Below are 20582 nucleotides of genomic sequence, written 5' to 3'. Positions count from 1 at the left end.
AGGAAAAGAAACAGCACCAAAATCCAGGAAAGCTTCTACTATTCAAAGTAGGGCAACCGATTACTTAATGCAAGGCAACTAAGTGAATCCGCCCCGTCTACTTGTTGCAAGATGTTGTATGTTCTTCTGTCTTCCAGCCACTCACAGCACCTTGTTATGCCCTAGTGGATTCAGATGTGAAGATAGGGAGGCCTGCATCATGAAGACAGAACGATGTGACGGTTTTCTGGATTGCCCGGATAGCAGTGACGAAAAGAATTGTACCGGTAAGTCATGGCCTTTAAATAGAAATCCCAAAAAAAGAATTAAGCCGACTGGAATCAAATCAAATCAAAATATCTTTATTATGGTCTCTGGCCAGCCTTTCCGATGATCTGTGACTGGAATTCCAGCCCCGATTATGGACCACCTGTATTCCATCCAATGAGGCTGGCGGGGCGGAGCAAGAGTCACCAACCTTTCGGAGGTCAGGGACCACTAAATTCATAATTTTGAGTCCCGCGGACCACTAATATGATCTGCCCAATGACTGGCTGGGTGGGCGTGTCTAGGTGGTCATGTGACTGGGTGGGTGTGGGCAACTCAAAAGTCACTCATGTCGAGGGGCGCTTTGCCAGCCTCAACTCGCTCCTCCCCTCCCAGCCATTCCTCGCCTGCCCGCCCGGGCTCCTTAGGGCCCCAACAGGAAGCAGTTGCTGGAGTTAAGCAGCCGCCATGAGAAAGAATTGGCAAAAACAGCTCAGTTCAAATTTGATCTGACTGAGAAGGAGGCTCAGCAGAAGCATCTTCACTGAGGACTACTTCACAGTACTTTACAGCTCTCTCTAAGCGGTTTACAGAGTCAGCCTATTGTCCTCCAACAATCTGGGTCCTCAATTTAACCAAACCTCGGAAGGATGGAAGGCTGAGTCAACCTTGAACTAGTCAGGATCGAATTGCTGGCAGTGGGCAGAGTTAGCAATAGCACGTAGACTTATATACCTCTTCCCAATGCTCTACAGCCCTCTCTAAGCGGTTTACAGAGTCAGCCTATTGTCCCCCAACAATCTGGATCCTCAATTTAACGAAACCTCGGAAGGCTGAGTCAACCTTGAGCCAATCAGAATCGAACTGCCGACAGTGAGCAGTGAGTTAGCCCTGCAGTACTGCATTCTAACCGCTGCACCATCACGGCTCTTTAAACTCAATTCCTCCTTTCCAGTTCTTTCAAAACTCAGGAAATCTTTCTTTCTTTTTTTACATAGATGATACCCTCGTCTATAAGGTTCAGAATCTTCAATGGACAGCTGACTTTTTGGGCAACATCACTTTATCCTGGGCTCAGCCGAAGAAGATGCCTCTCACTTCCTGTGTGTACAACATCTACTACAGGTAGACGGTCTGATTTTAGCGTTCTTGGTAACTCCTGACATCAGGGAGCTTGGCTGCAGGCTTAAAATTAGGCCCCGTGTGCTAACATAGAACCTCTTATTAGTACGACTGCTATTCCATTCACGGCATATGTAGTAAATTATATGGTACTGTGTGCAGCTCCTAAAGGAGCTTTTTTTGGTGGAGCTCCAAGGGTGGAGAAGGCAACATGTCCTATTCTAATGTTGATGGTGTCCCTGACCTGATTTGCTCATTACAATGTGCTCATACTTAGTTGTGTTTTCCTGAGGAACCTACAAGCAACTGGCCCCTTGCAACATGCTCAGGCATAGTCTAACCCTATTAATTAACCCTAAACCTATTAAGAGCCGAGGTGGCGCAGTGGTTAGGGTGCAGTACTGCAGGCCACTTTAGCTGACTGTGATCTGCAGCTCAGCGGTTCAAATCTCACCAGGCTCAAGGTCGACTCAGCCTTCCATCCTTCCGAGGTGGGTGAAATGAGGACCCGGATTGTTGGGGGCAAGTTGCTGACTCAATTTGCTGAAAAAAATTTGTAAACCGCTTAGAGAGGGCTGAAAGCCCTATGAAGCGGTATATAAGTCAAATAAATAAATAAATAAATAATGCCTAGCGTGCACGAACCCAGGCGTGGATGGAATTACGTGCATTTCTAGCAGCATCAAGGCCAACGATCAATGCGTGCATGCAACAGCTTCAACGCCGCCTGTCCGTCACTTCACCCTGTAACGTTGCGGGGTTTTTTTTAATGTCCACTCCTGAATCTAGGATGGTGGGAGAAAGCATGTGGAAATCCGTGGAGACGCACAGTAGCAAAACCAACAGCATCTTGAAAGTACTGAAGCCGGATTGCACGTACCAAGTTAAGGTCCAAGTCCAGTGCCTGAGCAAAGTGTACAACACCAACGATTTCATAGTCTTAAGGACTCCGGAAGGACGTAAGCTGCTCTTTATTTCTTCATAGCCTGCATGGGGTAATGGTGGCATGAAAATCTCATATTGCTTGGGCCCAGAGTATTTGGTTGCAGAGGAGAAGGTCTCTTGCACCTTTAGATGGCCTCTAAATGAATCAGAATGGAGCTGGAAGGGACCTTGGGGGTATTCCAATCCAGCCCCCCCCCTTGCTCAAGCAGGAGACCCTCTACCATTTCAGACAATCCTTCTCTTTCTTTCACTCTCCAGTCCCAGATCCCCCCCGCCATCTTCAACTGCACCTGAAGAAAGAAGCTGAAGGCATCGTGGTTTGCCAGTGGGCTCCTCCAGCCAACGCCCACGGTCTAATCAGAGAATACGTTGTAAGTATCTCAGTGTACATGGAGATAAGCAGAGTGTTCTTCCCGAGAGCATGAAGCAGACTCTTGACAAAAAAAACCCTTTTATTAATTTACTGTGAATTCTGCTCATTCACAGCCAGTAAAGTCTTAGGATTGACAGTCACAGACCTTCTCTGGCTTGGAGAGCTGCCAGGCCGATATCTGCAGAACTTGGCAAGGAGTCTCGGAGAGTCACGAACAAATTAAGCGAACTAATTGTCTCCTGCAAACTCCCCACTCCCCTTTCGCTCCTCTTTTATTTCCTCTGGGAGGGGCCATTCACCGTCCACCTGTGGCCTTACTCCCAAGTCGGCCCTGGTTCTTTAGCTCTTCCCTGCGTCTGGCAATTCTGCGCTGGGAACAGGCTCCAGCTGTTCTTCTGCCTCACTGATGTCCGACTCCAAAGGCAGCTGATAACTGTCAGATGGCCCTGGCCCCCTCTCTGCCTCCGTCACAGAGCCCTCATCAGAGCCTCCCCCAGATTCAGGACTGGCCCATGTTCCTCCCCAACCTCCTCATTGTCCGAATCTGCTGCCAGCTCCGCTGGTCGCTGTCAGGCCACTGAATCCAATGATGGAGAATTGATTTTAGGCAGACATTGGACTGTTAAATAAGGGGTGCCATTTTCCCTCCGGTGATCTTATTCAATGTTGGTTTCGCTCCACAAATATCTGAGGTCCAACTGGCAGATTCAAATCTTTGCCTGGAGGCCACGGCAGGACCTTAAAAGATGTAGGCTGCTGAAAGGTGACTTTAGCAAGGAGATGGTTGTCCCTATTTTTCTGTCCTGGTAGGTGGAATACAGCAGATCCGGTTCAAAGGAATGGTCTTCTGTGAGGGCGCCCACTAACTACTCGGAAGTGGAGATGTTGCAGGTCAACGCCTTATATGTTTTCAGAGTGAGTAGATGTCTTCTGTTATTATCTACGAGCATCGGCTGTTCTTGGCCCGTAGAACTAGGAGATTTCTATTTTTATGTTGTCCCGAAAAGAGTAGACGTTTAAAGCAGCGGTCGTCAACTGGTGGTCTCTGGACCCCTGGTGGTCCGTGAGAAAATTTTGTTGGTCCGCAGAAAAACTATTTGCATTTTTTTTTATATTGCACTAAATCGGGGGTCCTCAAACTACGGCCCCCTGGGCCAGATACGTGCAATGAACGCTTGTGTTGCTGCAGAGAGTCTCCCCCTTTGGGGTCTTTTTGTGGGGAGTCAGGGGGAAGAAATTCCAACTTGGGGTCTCCTTCGGATCCTTTGGGCGAACGCTGGAGGGAAGTGCCACTGGTGGGGAAGAGACGGAGAGCTCTGGGATAGAAGCTGTTTTTCAGCCTATTTGTCCTTCTTTTTATTGTCCTGTACCGTCTGCCAGATGGTAATAGTTAAAAAAAAAAGGATGGATCTTTGAGAATGTTTTGAACTTTCTTAAGGCAGCGGGAGCTATAAAGCTCTTCCAAAGAGGGGAGAGGGCAACCAATCATCCTCTGGGAAATGATGTTGACCCTCTGGAGCGCTGCCCGATCTGCCACTGGGCAATTGGCAAACCAGACACAGGTGCAGTAAGTTAAAATACCCTCTGTGGTACAGCGGTAGAAGGTCACCAGTAGTTTTCCATTCAGTTGTTGTTTCCTGAGAAGTCTCAGGCAGTATCATCTCTGCTGGGCCCTATTGACCACGCCGTGCTAGGAGGAGACTCTATGGTGGGGGAATTGAACTTCCGGTCAGCTCCAGAATTGAACAGGAGGCTTCCGGTTAGGACCTTTGTGGCTCCTGGTGTTTTCTTTTCTGTGGAAAACGGGTCCAAATGGCTCTTTGCGTGTTTGAGCTTGCCAACCCCTGGCCTATTTCAACAAGCCTATTTTCTGTTCTGAAAAGGTTGCCGCAGTAACAAGCCGTGGAGTGGGGAACTGGAGCGACTCCAAATCCATACGAACAGTCAAAGGCAAAGGTAAAAACTTCTAGGGGTTAATTTCCTGAGTTCTTTTCTCGCGAGGCACGGAAGTTGGTGAAGGCAGCTAGATGGCGCCAGCTATTCCACCCTCTCCTGATCTCAAAAAGTTCAGGAGATCCGCCTGCCCTCCTTTGACTTGGAGGAGAGAGATCCCAGGACTCTGACAGAGGAGAAGGAGCTCCTTGTAGTAGGAAGCACTTCCCGGTTGTTGCCCCAAAGCCCGTCACGTCCATGAAATTATCAATCTCTGAGCTGAAACTTAAGGAACGCTTTACTTCATTGTAGGATATCACTGCTCTAGGGTGGGAAAGTTTGCTGCCAACCTAAATACATATGCATACTGTATACATATACATACATACATATCAGGGGTAGGTTGCTACTGGCATTACTGCTGGTTTGGTGCACGCGCAATTTTGCACACATGTGCAGTTGACCATAAATAGGTCTGCGCATGCACAGAACATTAAAAAATGGGAAAAACCCCATGCTGCGCCGACCGGGGAACCTGTTTGGAAGCATGGCATGTCTGGGTTGCTGCCGGTTCCAGTGACCCAGGCCGGCAAACCACTACCGGTTCGGCTGAATTCATCCGAACTGGTAGGAACCCACCTCTGATACATATGTGTATGTATATGCATATATGTATGTGTATGCATGTGTATTTGTATATGTATAATGGGAAGGTGTATGTATATAAAGTGCTTTGACAAAACAATCATTCCCCTGGCTCAGCTGATAAGGGAGGAGAGCTTGTGGCTTAGAGGTTAATATAACTGCCTAATATGTAAAGACAGCCTAAATTCGAATCCCAGCAAGGGTACGGCTAGCAGATGAGAGTTAAATAGCTTACACACACACACACACACACACACACACACACACACTCACACTGTATACATACACACAAACACATATTTGTATATATAGTATATATAGCCTTTATTGTCATTGTACAAAATAAATACAGCAAAATTGGTTTTAGCCTCACTGGTGCAATCCATGACAAGAAATACAAACAACACAAATAGTATAATGAATAATCCCAATGCAAGTAATTAGGGGAAAAGAAAAGAAAAAAGAAAAACTAGTCATACGTTTCTGTGTGCGCCTGGAGTGATTGTGGTTGTGTTTATGAGTTTGACAGCCCAAGGATAGAAAATGTTTTTAAACCTATTTCTTTGGCTGGCTATCCTTCGATGTCTTCTGCCCAATGGTAGAAGTGCAAAGAGACACTGACCAGGGTGTGAATCATCTCTGAGTATCTTCTTTATTCTGCTAAAGCAGCGAGATCTGGCGATGTCATCCAGTGGTGTTGGAGGGCAACCAATGGTTTCTTGTGCCGAGCGTGACCCGTCAAAACCGCGGTCCACTAAAGCGCGCCCGATCAAAGCGCGTACGTGACGTCATCAGCAGCGCGACAAATAAAATTAAAAATAAATTAAATTAAAATTAAAATTAAATTAAAGCAAGCCGATTCACGTAAAGGTAAGGGTTTAGGGTTAGGGTTAGGGTTAGGGTTAGGGTTAGGTTAAGGGTTAGGGTTAGGGTTAGGTTTAGGGTTAGGTTTGGGGGGGTTAGGTTTAGATTTACACGTTAATTTTAAGTTTACCGCTCACAGCGTGCTGTTTTCGTCGCGCTGTGATGACGTCACGTATGCGCTTTCGTCGAGCGCGCTTTAGTCCACCGCGGTTTTGTGGTGGAACCGTGCCGAATTGATCACTCTCTTGTATATGTATATTTATATATCTATAGAAGATAAGGAGATAGGCAATAGGGAAGATGAGAACAATGAGGGTAAAACTACCTTTGTAGGTACTAGAAATGCTATCAGATGCTATCAGTGTTAAATCTCATGCCTCTTTCTTTCTCTCTTTTGATCCCATTCAGTTATTCCACCTCCAACGATCCATATTGATAATTACGATGAAAACTCCATAAGCTTTACCCTCAGACTAGATGCCAACATTCAGGTGAGGCATAGTCTCTCTTTCTAACTGCTGCCACTTTTAACTATCTGTAAGGTTGATTCCCCCCACCCCAAAAAAAAGTTGCACCCTCAACAGCTTTCCTTAAGTGGGAGCAATTGAAAATAAAAAATAAAACAGAATTTTGGGAAGGGAAGGGGAGAAATTCTCTAGTGTGTGTTTATGTGTGTGGGTGCAGTTTGGTGTTTATAGTACCAGTTTACAACTCCTGAGCAGGAGAATGTTTAATTATACCAATCTATACATATAAAAATGGCTCTGTGTGTGTGTGTGTGTGTGTGTGTGTGTGTTCCAGTATAACTCTAGAACGCCTCGAGCAATTTCAACCAAACTTGGTACACAGATGACGTACACCCTGGAAACAAATACTATGGGGGTAAGACACCCCTAACACCCCTTGAGGTGTATGTTATGGTAAGATACAGCCTGTTGTGCCTTAAAATGGCTTCTACTGTACTGCTGTAATATGGCTTCTACTGTACAGCGCAGTGGAGTTGCCATGGTATTAGCTTCAGAGTACTCCACAAGGGGGCTCCCTCTGGTAAGGGAGGAAATCCAAAATTAGAAATTACTTTTGGTCTGGACATGTTCCCCCTATAAATAAATACTTGGGCAACGTCAGTGTCAGCGTTCCAAGTATCATGTAGAATTAAATCAGAGTCCAAGGCAAAACGATCCTTAAAGTTCCAATTTAATAAAGCAGACATCTTAGCATATTTGTGTAATCCCAATTCTGGATGTTACATCAGATTCCCACCCAGATGAAAGTTCATGAACTTGTCCCCAAGCCCACAAATCCATCACATGGTCCAATCTTCTTCTTCCACGCTGTCATCTCCACCCAGCTACTTCAGGTCAGGTGTAAAAGTGCGGAGACCAAAGATGACCTTGGTCTTCTAGAAAAGAATGACAACAACACATTCCACGATCCTACTCCGTTCTATTCCCCGCCTCCCATCAACTATACTAATGAAACAGCATAATGAAACGAGAGCAAGTGTGGCAGGCCAAAGATCCTAAAAGGAATATAATTGCAGGCCTGACAGTCAGGTTATCAGCTAGTTCTACATAAATACATTATTGAATATTGGCCAGAATCTAAAGAGCCAAAATAGGTTTCCTTCCCTGATTTCACCCACTTTTCACTTCTGTTCACAATAATCCTTTCTCTTTTGCCCGTATTAATTTTTCTCAGATATACTGTATGTCAAGAGCCAGGCCCATTCCTTGAGCAAATAGAAGAAGTCAAACCTCTTTTGCCTTCGTTTCTGCCTTCTCAAATGGCCTTTTGGTGATGGGGTTCTTTTTGTTCACTCACATAAAACACCCCCCCCCCCAAAATATTGATCAGCTATTTTATCTGCCCGTCTTGCACATTTCGTGCTGCTGGTTGACAGGTGAACGGCTACGTGGTGAAAATTTTCTGGACTTTTGACACCCACCGACAAGAAAAAAGATCATTGTTTGTAGATGGAGGGAAGTCCGCTCAAACAGGTAAGATGATCTGAGCAAAACTACCAGGGAACAGGGAGATCCAGTCCCCAAGAGACCCTTAACCAGGGACTCTTGAATCGAATCAAATCCTTTTATTGTGCTGAAAAGTGAATGGAATAGAATGGAATGGAATGGAATAGAATAGAATAGAATAGAATAGAATATGGAATGGAATGGAATGGAATAGATAATGGAATGGAATAGAATGGAATATGGAATATTGAATGGAATGGAATAGAATAGAATAGAATATGGAATGGAATGGAATCGAATAGATAATGGAATGGAATAGAATAGAATAGAATATGGAATGGAATAGAATAGAATGGAATATGGAATATTGAATGGAATGGAATAAAATAGAATAGAATAGAATATGGAGTGGAATGGAATAGAATAGAATAGTGTTCTGTGCGCTTTTGGCGTTTAGTCATTCCGGCCACATGACCACGAAGACGTCTTCGGACAGTGCTGGCCCTTTGGCTTTGAAACAGAGATGAGAACCGCCCCCTAGAGTCGGGAACAACTAGCACATATGTTAGAGGGAAACCCTTACCTTAGAATAGAATAGAATAGAATAGAATAGAATAGAATAATGGAATGGAAAGGAAAGGAAAGGAAAGGAAAGGAAAAAATAATAGTAGAGTAGAACAGAAAAGAACAGAATAGAATAGATTAATAGAGTTGGAAGGGACCTTGGAGGTGTTCTAGTCCAACCCCCTGCTCAGGTGGAAAACCATCTACCATTTCAGACAAATGGTTATCCAAATCGTCTTAACAACTTCCAGTGTTGGAGCAACTTCTGGAGGAAATTTTCCCCCCCACAAATTCATGGTTCTCACTGACAGGGAATTTCTCCTGTCTTCCCCAGTGAGGAATTTGACTGCTCAGACGGCATATGAAATTTCCGCCTGGGCGAAGACGGAACTGGGGGACAGCCCGCTCTCTTTCGCGCACGTGGTGACCCGCGGCACGCGGCCGTTCCCCCCCAGCTTGAAGGCCAAAGCGGTCAACCAGACAGCCGTCGAATGCAACTGGAGCGGGCCAAGGAATGTGGTAAAAAATCGCGATTTCTTTGATTCATCCCATGGACTGAAAATGTTTGAAAACCCAGGGGCTAAAGCAGGCAGGCATTACTGCCAGTTCGCTCATGTGTGCACCATGCACACATGTGCAGTGCAAATTAAATTGTTCTGTGCATGTGCAGAAGCAAAAAACAAGATGGCGGTGCCATAGAGAACCGGTTCTGGGGCATGGCAGGCCTCGGTCACTGCCGGTTCCAGCAATCCAGGCTGCCACTACCACTACCGGTTCAGCCGAACCAGTCTGAACTTGTAGGAACCCACCACTGGGCTAAAGGATTCTGGGACGTTATTCCCAGAAACGCAGAATTAGCATGTTTATTAATTCTTCCTTATTTCATCTCTACCCGGGCCAGATATATGGCATATTTTATGCCACGTCTTTCCTGGAACTCTACCGGAATCCTAGCAATGCGACTACAGCTCTCCACAATATGACCGTGATTGTTAACAGGGATGAGCAGTACTTATTCCTGGTAAGGATGGACATTCAATTAATTCCTTTTGGCAATTTCTACAGAAACGTAACTTACTGCAATTTACCGTATTATACTCTGTATTTTACATACTGGAGTATAAGACGCACCAAGTTTTTGAAGAGGCAAATTGAAAAAAAAATGGGGACCTCCCAAAAATGGCCCATTTTTCACAAAAACGGGCCCATTTTTTGTCAAAAAGGGGCATGCATAGCCTTTAAGAGGCTTCCAGAGTGCTCCTGGGGGTGGGGGGGGGCAAAAATGAGCAAAAAGCTGCCCATTTTTTTGCTCATTTTTGCCCTCCCTGGCCCTCGGGAGACTCTGGAAGCCTCCTAAAGGCTATGCACGGCCATTTTTGAAAAGGGGTGGAGTTTCGGGAGGCAAAAAAAATGCTGTATTCCGTGTATAAGACGCACCCAGATTTTCACCCTTTTTTTTTGAGGGAAAAAGGTGCGTCTTATACGCTGAAAAATATGGTAAATACAGATGAGAGAGGGGGTTTGAAAGTTGTTCCTGTAGGATCCTTCAATCAGATGTCTGGGTGGGGTCATACCCTGTGCTAAGCTGTAGTTTAGCTTAGAGTGAGTTTTTTTCTTCCTATCATGGTGGGATTCACGTTCTTTGATTGAGTGATTGGTGGAACACAAGTTATGAAAGAATGGAAACCATGAGTTTGCAAAGAAAATAAACCAGTTCATGTCGGTTAGATTCAGGCTAAGCTTCGTGATCTGGAAAATCCACATTGTGCTTTTCAGGAATGAATTGCTCTATTGCAGGGATCAGCAACCTGCAGCTCTGGAGCCACATGTGGCTCTTTCATCCCTCCCCTGCGGCTCCCTGTCGCTAGTCGGCACCACAATTTTGAGAGGAGCTTCCAGTTCGGGGTGGGGGGCGGAAGCCAGGAGGAGACTTTATGGCAAGGGGTGGGTTTTCCGGTCAGCTCAATTGATAGGGCTTTCGGTTAGGACAGGTAGAGGAAAAAGGATGCCGCACTAGGAGGAGACTCTATGGTGGGGAAACCGGATTTCCAGTCAGCTCCAGAATTGAACAGGAGGCTTCCAGTTAGGACCTTTGTGGCTCTTTGAGTGTTTAAGGTTGCTGATCCCTGCTCTACTGATATCTCGCTTCCTCCAGGTGCGAGTTATTTCTCCGTACCAAGGTCCACCCTCAGATTATATTGTTGTGAAGATGATTCCTGACAATCGCCTTCCCCCGCGACACCTTCACGCTGTCCACCTATCGAAAACATTTGCCATCATTAAATGGGAGTCGCCTTACGATTCCCCAGATCAAGATATGGTAAGAGGGTTGCGCCAGTCCATCCTTGGCCCAACATTGACTCTACATATGGTTTGGGGCGGGGGGATCATGATTATAATTTTGATAAGTGCTTAGGACAGGAAATATGTCCAACCTCATAAGTGGCAATGAGAAGACTTTGGAGCGTGGTTAGCCTTGATAGATTAAATAGAATTATTGCTTTGAGGTCATCACCAATCTGGGGAAGATACATTCACTTGGTTGCTTGGGTTTGCCTGAATCTCACTGAGGGATCCTGTTGTCTGTGGTCCTCACAAGGTACATTTTGTGGCCCGCCGGTGGCCAGCAGAGCTGGCAGCAGAGTCGGACAGTGAGGAGGTTGGGGAAGAACATGGGCCAGTTCTGGGGGTTGAGGAAAGCTCAGACGAGGGCTCTGCGTCGGAAGCAGAGAGGGAGTTAGACAGCAGTGAGGCAGAAGAACAGCTGGAGCCTGTTCCCAGTGTGCGCATGTGCAAAGCTGCCAGAAGACAAGAACAACTAAGAAAGCAGGGTCGACTTAAGAGTAAAGCCACACCTTGGAGGTGATTGGCCCCTCCCATAGGAAATAAAAGAGGAACAAATGGGGAGGGGGCTTTTGCAATTCGTTCCTTCGGTCTGGAAAGTTCTGCTTGTGATTATAAGAGACTCTGTGCCAAGATTTGCTTTGCCCTGAGTTTGGAAACTAGTTATTTGGCAGCGCTCCAAACGAGATAAGGTGCGTGTGGATAAACATTCCTCTGAAAGACTGTTTGCTAAAGCCTTGCTGACTGTGAATGAAAGGAATTCACAGTCGTGTAAATAAAAGAGGTTTTGTCAGGACCAAGACTTTGCTTCTTGCTTTTTAAGGAAGCCTGGCTCAGAACAGTAGAATACCAGACCCTGCTTGGTGATCTGATCCATAAACATGGAACCCTGAAACCCATGAACATGGAACTATAGTGCCAATATAGGATGCTAGCTTTTGATTCCAAGGTTAATTATTTAATTAACCCAAGATCAATACTGCCCTAGGTGAGATTTAGTTTTTTTCAGACAATGGATCTCTTTTTTCCATAAAGCAGAGTCGTTCAACCTTGTCAATTTTAAGATGCATGGACTTCCTGGCTGGGGAATTCCGGGAGTAGAAGTCCATACAGTGATGAGTTTCAAAAAATTTTGGAAGCTCTTCTGTGGGTGGGGCCTGCTTTCCGGGTCCACTGGTGGAACCTCTTCTAACCAGTTTGGTAGATTTGACGAACTGGTTCTACCGAATAGGTGCGAACTGGTAGGAACCCACCTCTGAGTCCATACCTCTTGAAGTTGTCAAGGTTGAAAGACACTGTCCTAAAATGATGCTCCAACCAGAATATCCTGCCTCTCCCCTGTCCTGAGTCTCCACTTTTGCTTCTCCCCAGCTGTACGCGGTGGCTGTGAAAGACTTAATAAGAAAGACGGATCGAAACTACAAGGTGAAAACCCGAAACAGCACGGTGGAATATACCATCAAGAAACTGGATCCCGGCGGAAGATACCACATCGTTATACAGCTAGGAAACATGAGCAAAGAAGCTAGTTTGAAAATCAACACAGGTAAGAGCATTTTGGCCTAAGGGCTGAACATCCTCTAGAGCATGATGATGTTTTGAAGGGGTGGGCTTCAAACGTTTTAGCAAGGGGTTCTCTGCCTGGTTGCTGGGTGGGTGTGGCCATGGTAGGGGTGGCCAAGTCGGCATTCTGTACCAAGTCAGAGGCATTTTTGCCCTCTCCAGGCTCCGGGGGCTTTCCTAGAGCCTCCGGGAGAGCGAAAATGGCCTCCCCGTATTTCCCGACCTTCCGGTAGGCCCATTTTTCACCCTCCACTTACCTGCATCCAAAATGGGCCGCGTGGGCACTTCTGGGAGGGGCGAGGTGGGGTGGGCGGGGCCCAGAGGTGGGTCCCTACTGGTTCGGACTGGTTTGACCGAGTAGGTAGTAACTTGGCTGGACACGCAACCAAATGGGTTCTATCGGCACCCCCATCTTGTTTTTTGCTTCTACGCATGCGCGTGTAGCGTGCATCAAGTGCTCATCCCTGAGCAAATTGGCAGTAAAAGAAGCTGGAACCCATCCCTGGTAGGGCCAGCCATGAGTGGGATTTGGGGGTTCTCTGAACTGCACAGAATCTGAGCTAGAGGTTCTCCTGAACCCCTGCAAACCTCCAGCAGCTCCAACCCTGGTGAGCCCCATTGAATTCAATGGGTCTTCCCCCCCTGCATTTACTAAGAAGTTGCTATTACATTTACCTGTCGTATATCCACCTGTGTCTCCAATGTTTGTTTCAGTATCCTTGGCTGCACCTGATGCTTTAAAGATTATACCAGAAAATGACCACATCCTGTTGTTTTGGAAGAGTTTAGCCTTGAAAGAAAGCAAATTTAATGAAACCCGGGTAGGTGGCAGTTGTGTTACAATGACACTCTTTCCAATCTCCACTGCATTTTATTCCAGTGGATTCCTAGGGTTGCATGCAAATTGGTTGCATTCACACAGCACGTCAAGCCACGGTTGCCTAAATGGTGGTTTGTTGGTTTATTTTCATTGCGCAGGACCCATATACAAAGCATGAGTGGCACATCACACCGCCAGGGGTTAAGTAACAGAACAAATCCAAAACAAAATCGCTTTCTTTGTGCAATACAGTATTATTATTTGTTTAAATGTGCTAAGGTGTCTGCTTTATTAAATTGGAACTTTAAGGATCATTTTGCCTTGGACTCTGATTTAATTCTACATGATGCTTGGAACGCTGACAGTTAGATAACAGATTAACAGAGTTGGAAGGGACCTTGTAAGTCATCTAGCCCAACCCCCTGCCTCAAGTAGGAGACCCTACACCATTTCTGACAAATGGCAGTCCCATCTCTTCTTGAAAGCATCCAGTGATGAAGCTCCCACAACTTCTGAAGGCAACTTCTGTTTCATCGGTTGATCGTTCTCACTGTCAGAAAGTTCCTCCTTGTTTCCAGATTGAATCTCTCCTTGGTCAGTTTTCATCCATTATTCCTTATCCAGCCTTCAGGTGCTTTGGAAAATAGCTTAACCCGCTTCTCTGCGTGGCAGCCCCTCAAATATTGGAACATGCTAACATGTCTTCCCTGGTCCTTCTCTTCACTAGACTAGCCATGCCCAGGTCTGGACATTTTCCCCCTATAAATAAATACCCAGGCAATGCTGGGTTATCAGCACTAGTTCTAAATATTTCCATTCACCTTGAAATAACTTGTTCTTTCAGGGGTATGAGGTGCGAATGTTTGACAGTGGGACCAATACCACATCGTACCTGGGGAACACGACAGAGAATGTCTTCAAGGTTTCCCACCTGAAGGCCGGCCACAATTACTCCTTCACGGTGCAAGCAAGATGCCTCTATAGTGGGCAGATGTGCGGAGAGCCTGCAACTCTTCTCTACAGTGAGCTGGGAAGAGGTAGGAGGAATGTCTCCATCTCCTTGTTGTCACTTTTGGGCAGCTTCTCCACTTCTCCATCTTTGTTTGGACCCCCCAAAATAGCAGAGAGAGAGAGGGAGAGGCTGCTGTGGCTTCCTGTCAGCTGAACCCACCACTGGCTGGACCAGCCCTCCCCCATCCCCTCCCTCTCCCTCTCCTCACCTGGCCTGAGAAGGGAAGGGCAGGTGTTGGAGATTCGCTCCATATTCCAGAGCGGGAGCAAAGCTTCATCTCTTGCTGGGTGTTGTGGGTATTTCTTCTGGTCCTTGTTGATGCTGCGTGACTGGGAGAAATGCAACTTCTGCTCTGCCCCAAGACACTGGCTGGCCCGTGAGATGAGAGAGAGAGAGAAATGGGAGAAAGAGAGAAAGAAAGAGAAAGAGAGATGAGAGAGAGAAATAGGGAGAGAGATGAGAGAGAAAAGAGAGATGAGAAAGAAAAAGAGAGAGATGAGAGAGAGAGAAAAGGGAGAAAGAGAAAAAGAGAGAGATGAGAGAGAGAAAAGAGAGATGAGAAAAAGAGATGAGAGAGAAAAGAGTTGAGAGAAAGAGAAAAGAGATGGGAGAGATAAAGAGAGATGACAAGTGAATGAGAGAGAGAAAAGAGATGAGAGAGAAAGAGAAAAGAGATGAGAGAAAGAGAGATGAGAGAGATAGATGAGAGAAGTGAGTGAGAGAGAGAAAAGAGAGGAGAGAAAGAAAGAGAGATGAGAGAGAGAAAGATGAGAGAGAAAGAGAAATGTGAGATATGAAAGAGAGAGAGAAAGAGAGATGAGAGAAAGAGAAAAGAGATGAGAAAAAGAGATGAGAGAAAGAGATGAGAGAGATAGAGAGATGAGAGAAGTGAGTGAGAGAGAGAAAAGAGAGATGAGAGAAAGAAAGATGAGAGAGAAAGAGATGTGAGATATGAAAAAGAGAGAGAGATGAGAGAAAGTGATGAGAGATGAGAGAGATAGAGAGATGAGAGAAGTGAGTGAGTGAGAGAGAGAAAAGAGAGATGAGAAAGAGAGATGAGAGAGAGAAAGATGAGAGAGAGAGAGAGAGAGAGAGAGAGATGTGAGATATGAAAGAGAGGGAGAGAAAGAAAGAAAGAGATGAGTTTAGATCCTTCCTCATGTTCATATATTTTTTTCCAGTTGGCCAATGTCAGATCTTCTGCTCAACAATCGCAGATTGAGAATGACTTTGGCCTTATTCTGAGAACTTCTTGGTGTCAAGTGAGTCTTCGTGAGTTCTATTCTTTCATCTTTTTCTCTTCCCCCCTTTCCTATCTTTCCTCTTTCTGTAGATGGTGATGCCAGTGCGTCCCTATTGGGCAAATCTAAGGATGTTGCTGCCATTGTGGTGCCCGTCTTGTTCCTCTTACTAGTGACAGTGGGCGTTGGGTTTGTGGTCTTGTACATGAGGCATCGAAGACTTCAAAATAGCTTTACGGCTTTTGCCAACAGTCACTACAACTCCCGACTGGGCTCCGCCGTCTTCTCCTCTGGGGACGACTTAGGTAAGTGAGGTCCAAGTCTTAGGTGGAATTCAGAAGCGCTGCTGGATTTACAACAAGCCTTCAGGATGTGCCTGCTCTACCTGGACTGAGCATAAATAATTAGCTTGGTAAATTTCCACTGCAGCCATCTCCAGCGTCCATTGGAGTTAGGTGGCGAATGAATGAATGATTCAATGATTCAATTTGGGTTCCTTTATTTAGTTTGGAGAGTTTGGATTAAGTAGCTTCATTGGGCTTTTCAGATAGATGATAGATAGATAGATAGATAGATAGATAGATAGATAGATAGATAGATAGATAGATAGATAGATAGATAGATAGATAGATAGATAGATAGATGATAGATAGATAGATAGATAGATAGATAGATAGATAGATAGATAGATAGATGATAATGGATAGATAAGACAGAGAGAGGGGGGGCAGGCAGGCAGGCATAGACAGATAGAGATATAGACAGAGACAGATATAAATGATAGATACATAGATATAGATGAAGATAGATTGATGAGAGAGGGAGCGGGAGAGAGAGAGAGAGATGATAGATAGAGAGATGGTGCATAGCGGGATGATGAAGAAGATAGATTGAGAAGAGAGAGAGGATAGATATAGAGAAAGAGAGATGATACATATAGATGATGATGAAGAGGAAGGTAGATTGATAATAGATAAATAGATAGGCAGACAGATGATAGATAGATAGATAGATAGATAGATAGATAGATAGATAGATAGATAGATAGATAGATAGATATAGATTAGATAGATAGAGGCAGGCAGGCATAGACAGATATAAATGATAGATACATAGATATAGATAAAGATAGATGAGAGAGAGAGAGAGAGAGAGAGAGAGAAATGATAGATAGAGAGATGGTGCATAGCGAGATGATGATGAAGATAGAGAAGAGAGAGAGGATAGATATAGAGAAATAGAGAGATGATACATATAGATGATGATGAAGAGGAACGTAGATTGATAATAGATAAATAGATAGGCAGACAGATGATAGATAGATAGATAGATAGATAGATAGATAGATAGATAGATAGATAGATAGATAGATAGATAGATAATCCCCCCCCCTTTACATAATGGATCTACAAATAGTTATAAGCTTCCTCATCCCTATTTAACCAGAATACTATATTAAATGAACAAACATTTCAGGTGAGGGGATCTCTTATCTGATAATCATATTGACCCAACATCCAATCATAATATATATGTAACAGGTAATATAAAAAAGACCCCAGTCCACAGATTACACCACACATTGCACTAATCTTCAAATCCCCCCTGCGTTCGCCATCTTTTATTGGGCTTTTCCAAAACTGATGGTTCTATGGATCACGGTGAGGACGTGATCCTTCAGGCCCACCTCCACACTTCTTCATGCCTTGAATGTCTCTCATGGTCACTATATGTCAGCGTAAACCTTGTGCCTTGATTTCCCAGGCGATGAAGACGACGAAGCCGCAATGATCACGGGTTTTTCAGATGACGTCCCCATGGTAATAGCGTGAAGAACGTTTCTGGTTTCCGGAAAGCGCAAAAATAATAATAATAATAATAATAATGGTGTAAATATTTTATTTGATAAAGAAAAAAAAAGTCAACTGTTTATTTTAAAAAAGAAAACTGAAAAGCACTTTTGAGTTGCAATACATTATTTTTGTATCGGCTGAAAAAGAAAACAAAACAGACAAAAAAAAATGACGATTACACTTTGTAGCAACACGGCTGTGAAATTTCAAATCGGGTGGATGTAGTGAGTATTTCTGTGGTTGGGTTTTTTCCCCTTCTTCTTCTCCTTTTCCAAACCTTCAATTTAGTCTGAATGCTTCCTGAGCACAGCTTTGATTCTGAGGTCTTTCCCATTGGCAATGACTTTGATCCTCTGAGAACTTGTGGGTACCATGTTTTTCGCTCCATAAGACACACTTTTTTGTCTCCCAAAAGTGGGTGGAAATACCTGTGCGTCCATCGGAGCGAAGCCCCACCCACCCACCGGCCCCCATCTGCTGGCTCTTTTTGGCTTCGCGCACCCTGTTTTTGGCCTCGACGCGTCCCACATTTGGCCTCGACGCGTCCCACTTTTGGCCTCTGTGTGCCCCATTTTTGACCTCTGCACACCCTGTTTTTGGCCGCAACACATGCCATTTCTGGCCTCTGTGTGCCACGTTTTCAGCCTCCACGCACCCCGTTTTTGGCTTCGATGCATCCCGTTTTTACCCTCTGTGTGCTCTGTTTTTGATCTCCGCACACCAAGTTTTTGGCTTCGATGTGTCCCATTTCTGGCCCGTGTGCCCCATTTTTGGCCTCTGTGCACCCCATTTTTGGCCTCCACACACCCCATTTTTGGCCTCCACGCATCCCATTTTTGCCCTCTATATGCCGCATTTTTGACTTCCGCACACCACATTTTTGGTTTCAATGTGTCCCATTTCTGGCCTGTGTGCCCCGTTTTTGGCTTCCGCATATCTCGTTTTTGGGCTGGACGCGTCCCATTTTTGGCCTCTCTATGCCCTGTTTTCGATCTCCACAAAGGGGGGACACGCAGAGGCGGAAAACGGGAGTGTATCGGTCAGGTGCGTCTTATGGAGCAAAAAATATGGTAGTTGAAACCTTGGGACTTCTAGCTTTGAAGAAGTCAGATGGAAACCGAAGGATAGCCTGTCATCCTTGCAACGTGCATTAATGAAATGGTATGGCCTCATCAGGTTCTCCGTTGACCTGTGTGGTCAATGGAGGCTCTCCATCATTCCGGCATCTGGATTTTCTGATTTGTCTTTGGAGACACTTCGCTTCTCATCCAGGAAGCTTCTTCAGCTCCTCGAAGACGTTCCGCTTCTCCTCCCAAGAGCTGAAGGAGCTTCTTGAATGAGAGGCAAAAACATCTTCAAAGAAAAACCAGAAAGTCCAGTTGCCTCTTGAAAAAACAAAGCATGAGACAACCATGACCTGGATGAAGGAGAGCCTCCATAGACATTGCCCGGGACAGAAGTATTTCCACTTTCATTGTCTCCATGGGGTTAAACCACTGCAGAATTTTTCTCCATGAAGTAATGAATCAAAGAAGAAGCTGAACATCGTTGAATCGTTGTCCGTGCCAGCCATAGGATGCCAGTCCTTTATTTCTAGTCTGACCTCTGCTGGTTGACTAGATATCATTCAGAGATTTGTGGGAATCCTCTGGAGTCGTTAGTTTGTCCACCTTGTGGGGGGAAATGCTGATTTTCTTCTTCTGTTCCTTGAGTGGTGATTTAGAGTCTCACCTTTTAGAAGGCGACAACATCACTAAGTTTCAGCTCACTTGAACGCAAAGCACAGGTAAGATCCCTTTAAAAAGGTAAAAAAGGAGAGAAATGCTCTGAAGATGCGCTGAGCCAGAGGTTGCACATTGCCTGACGCTCTTCTCTGGTACCAATAAAGAAGAATATTTGTAGCTCAGGGTTGACACAAGGGGGCCCTTGGTTCTCTCCGAGCTAACTTGTTTTCTCGCAGACGTTTCGGTGCCCGACTAGGTAACCTCATCAGTGCTAGCATCAATCTAGTTTGGGTAAGGAAACGTCTTCAGGGAAACAAGCAAGCTTAGGGAGCATCAAGGATCCGCTCTTCTCTTGGTTCTCTGGAATCATTTCAGACCAAACATTGATGATTTTCTTCAGTTTGGATCCTGGAAATAAATAGAAACAGCCACACACACCTAGTGGTGGGATTCAGCCAGTTCGCACCTATTCAGGAGAACCGGTTGTGAACTTTCTAAGCAGTTCGGAGAACCGGTTGTTGGAAGAAATCTCCTTTTGTTTTTTCCCACTTTACAGGGCTAATCCTGTAAGGAAGGTAGGAAGGAAACATTCTGGTGTTGTTTCTAGCCTCATCTTTATTGCCCTGCTTACAGAAACTGCCTCTCCAGTTAACCCTTATTACCATTGTAACAGCTACAGTGACGCGTCCATCGATGTGAGTGATGTTGAGTTGGCCACGCCCACATAGTCACATGACCACTGAGCTATGCCTACCCAGGGTGGTCATTAGGGCAGAGAACCGGTTGTTAAATTATTCGAATCCCACCTCTGACACACACCCTAAAGCAGAGTAATCACAGTTTGGAAAGAGGACACCGAAGTCCCTGACGAAGCCTCAGAGAAAACCCCAGAGATGTGATGGTCTCTGCTCCCTTCTCAATGGGCCTTCATTGAGGGTCTCCCAACCTTGGCAACTTTTAAAACTTACGGACTCCAACTCCCAGAATTCCATGCCGGCTGCGGAATTCTGGGAGTTGGAAGTCCACAAGTCTTAAAAAGCGGCCAAGTTTTGGAGACCTGCCTTGCGCCCTCAAGCACGAAGCCTTTGGTCAGCAAAATCTTCCCGCCTACCGGGGGGAACGTGACTTGAGTCGCTTACAAAATGTTCTTAAGAAGTCGATTCCAGATTGAAAGTCAAGATGAGACAAGATACGACATTTTCTACGGGATGAAGACCAGATCATAGAAGCAGGGAAGATGGAACAATATGGGTAGCTTAGCGTCAAGGATGGGGCTTTGATTGTAAAGTCACAAATGCCATTATCCTCCACTCCTTACCCAGCTTAGTTTCCTAATTCCCGTGTGTGTGTGTGTGTGAGAGA

General features: G+C 45.3%; 1 protein-coding gene across 1 annotated transcript in view; it reads left to right on the top strand.

Moving 5' to 3' along the window:
- SORL1 (sortilin related receptor 1) overlaps positions 1-17707 on the top strand; it is a 93158-nt gene extending 75451 nt beyond the window's left edge. The window contains exons 33-48 of the mRNA XM_087706412.1: positions 138-266; positions 1245-1371; positions 2158-2327; positions 2572-2684; positions 3497-3601; positions 4570-4642; positions 6536-6618; positions 8031-8127; positions 8999-9183; positions 9566-9685; positions 10820-10984; positions 12379-12553; positions 13285-13391; positions 14235-14427; positions 15736-15948; positions 17408-17707. Coding sequence (XP_087562538.1) covers positions 138-266; positions 1245-1371; positions 2158-2327; positions 2572-2684; positions 3497-3601; positions 4570-4642; positions 6536-6618; positions 8031-8127; positions 8999-9183; positions 9566-9685; positions 10820-10984; positions 12379-12553; positions 13285-13391; positions 14235-14427; positions 15736-15948; positions 17408-17475 — 2123 coding nt within the window. The 3' untranslated portion in view covers positions 17476-17707. The remainder of the gene's footprint in view (positions 1-137; positions 267-1244; positions 1372-2157; positions 2328-2571; positions 2685-3496; positions 3602-4569; positions 4643-6535; positions 6619-8030; positions 8128-8998; positions 9184-9565; positions 9686-10819; positions 10985-12378; positions 12554-13284; positions 13392-14234; positions 14428-15735; positions 15949-17407) is intronic.
- Positions 17708-20582: the final 2875 nt, after the last annotated feature.

The sequence above is a fragment of the Thamnophis sirtalis genome, unplaced genomic scaffold (assembly GCF_051295495.1).
Source record: "Thamnophis sirtalis isolate CommonGarterSnake01/CBP01778 unplaced genomic scaffold, rThaSir2_p1.2 scaffold_2, whole genome shotgun sequence".
NCBI classification, from domain to species: domain Eukaryota; kingdom Metazoa; phylum Chordata; class Lepidosauria; order Squamata; family Natricidae; genus Thamnophis; species Thamnophis sirtalis.
This window is presented reverse-complemented; position numbering and strand designations above follow the sequence as displayed.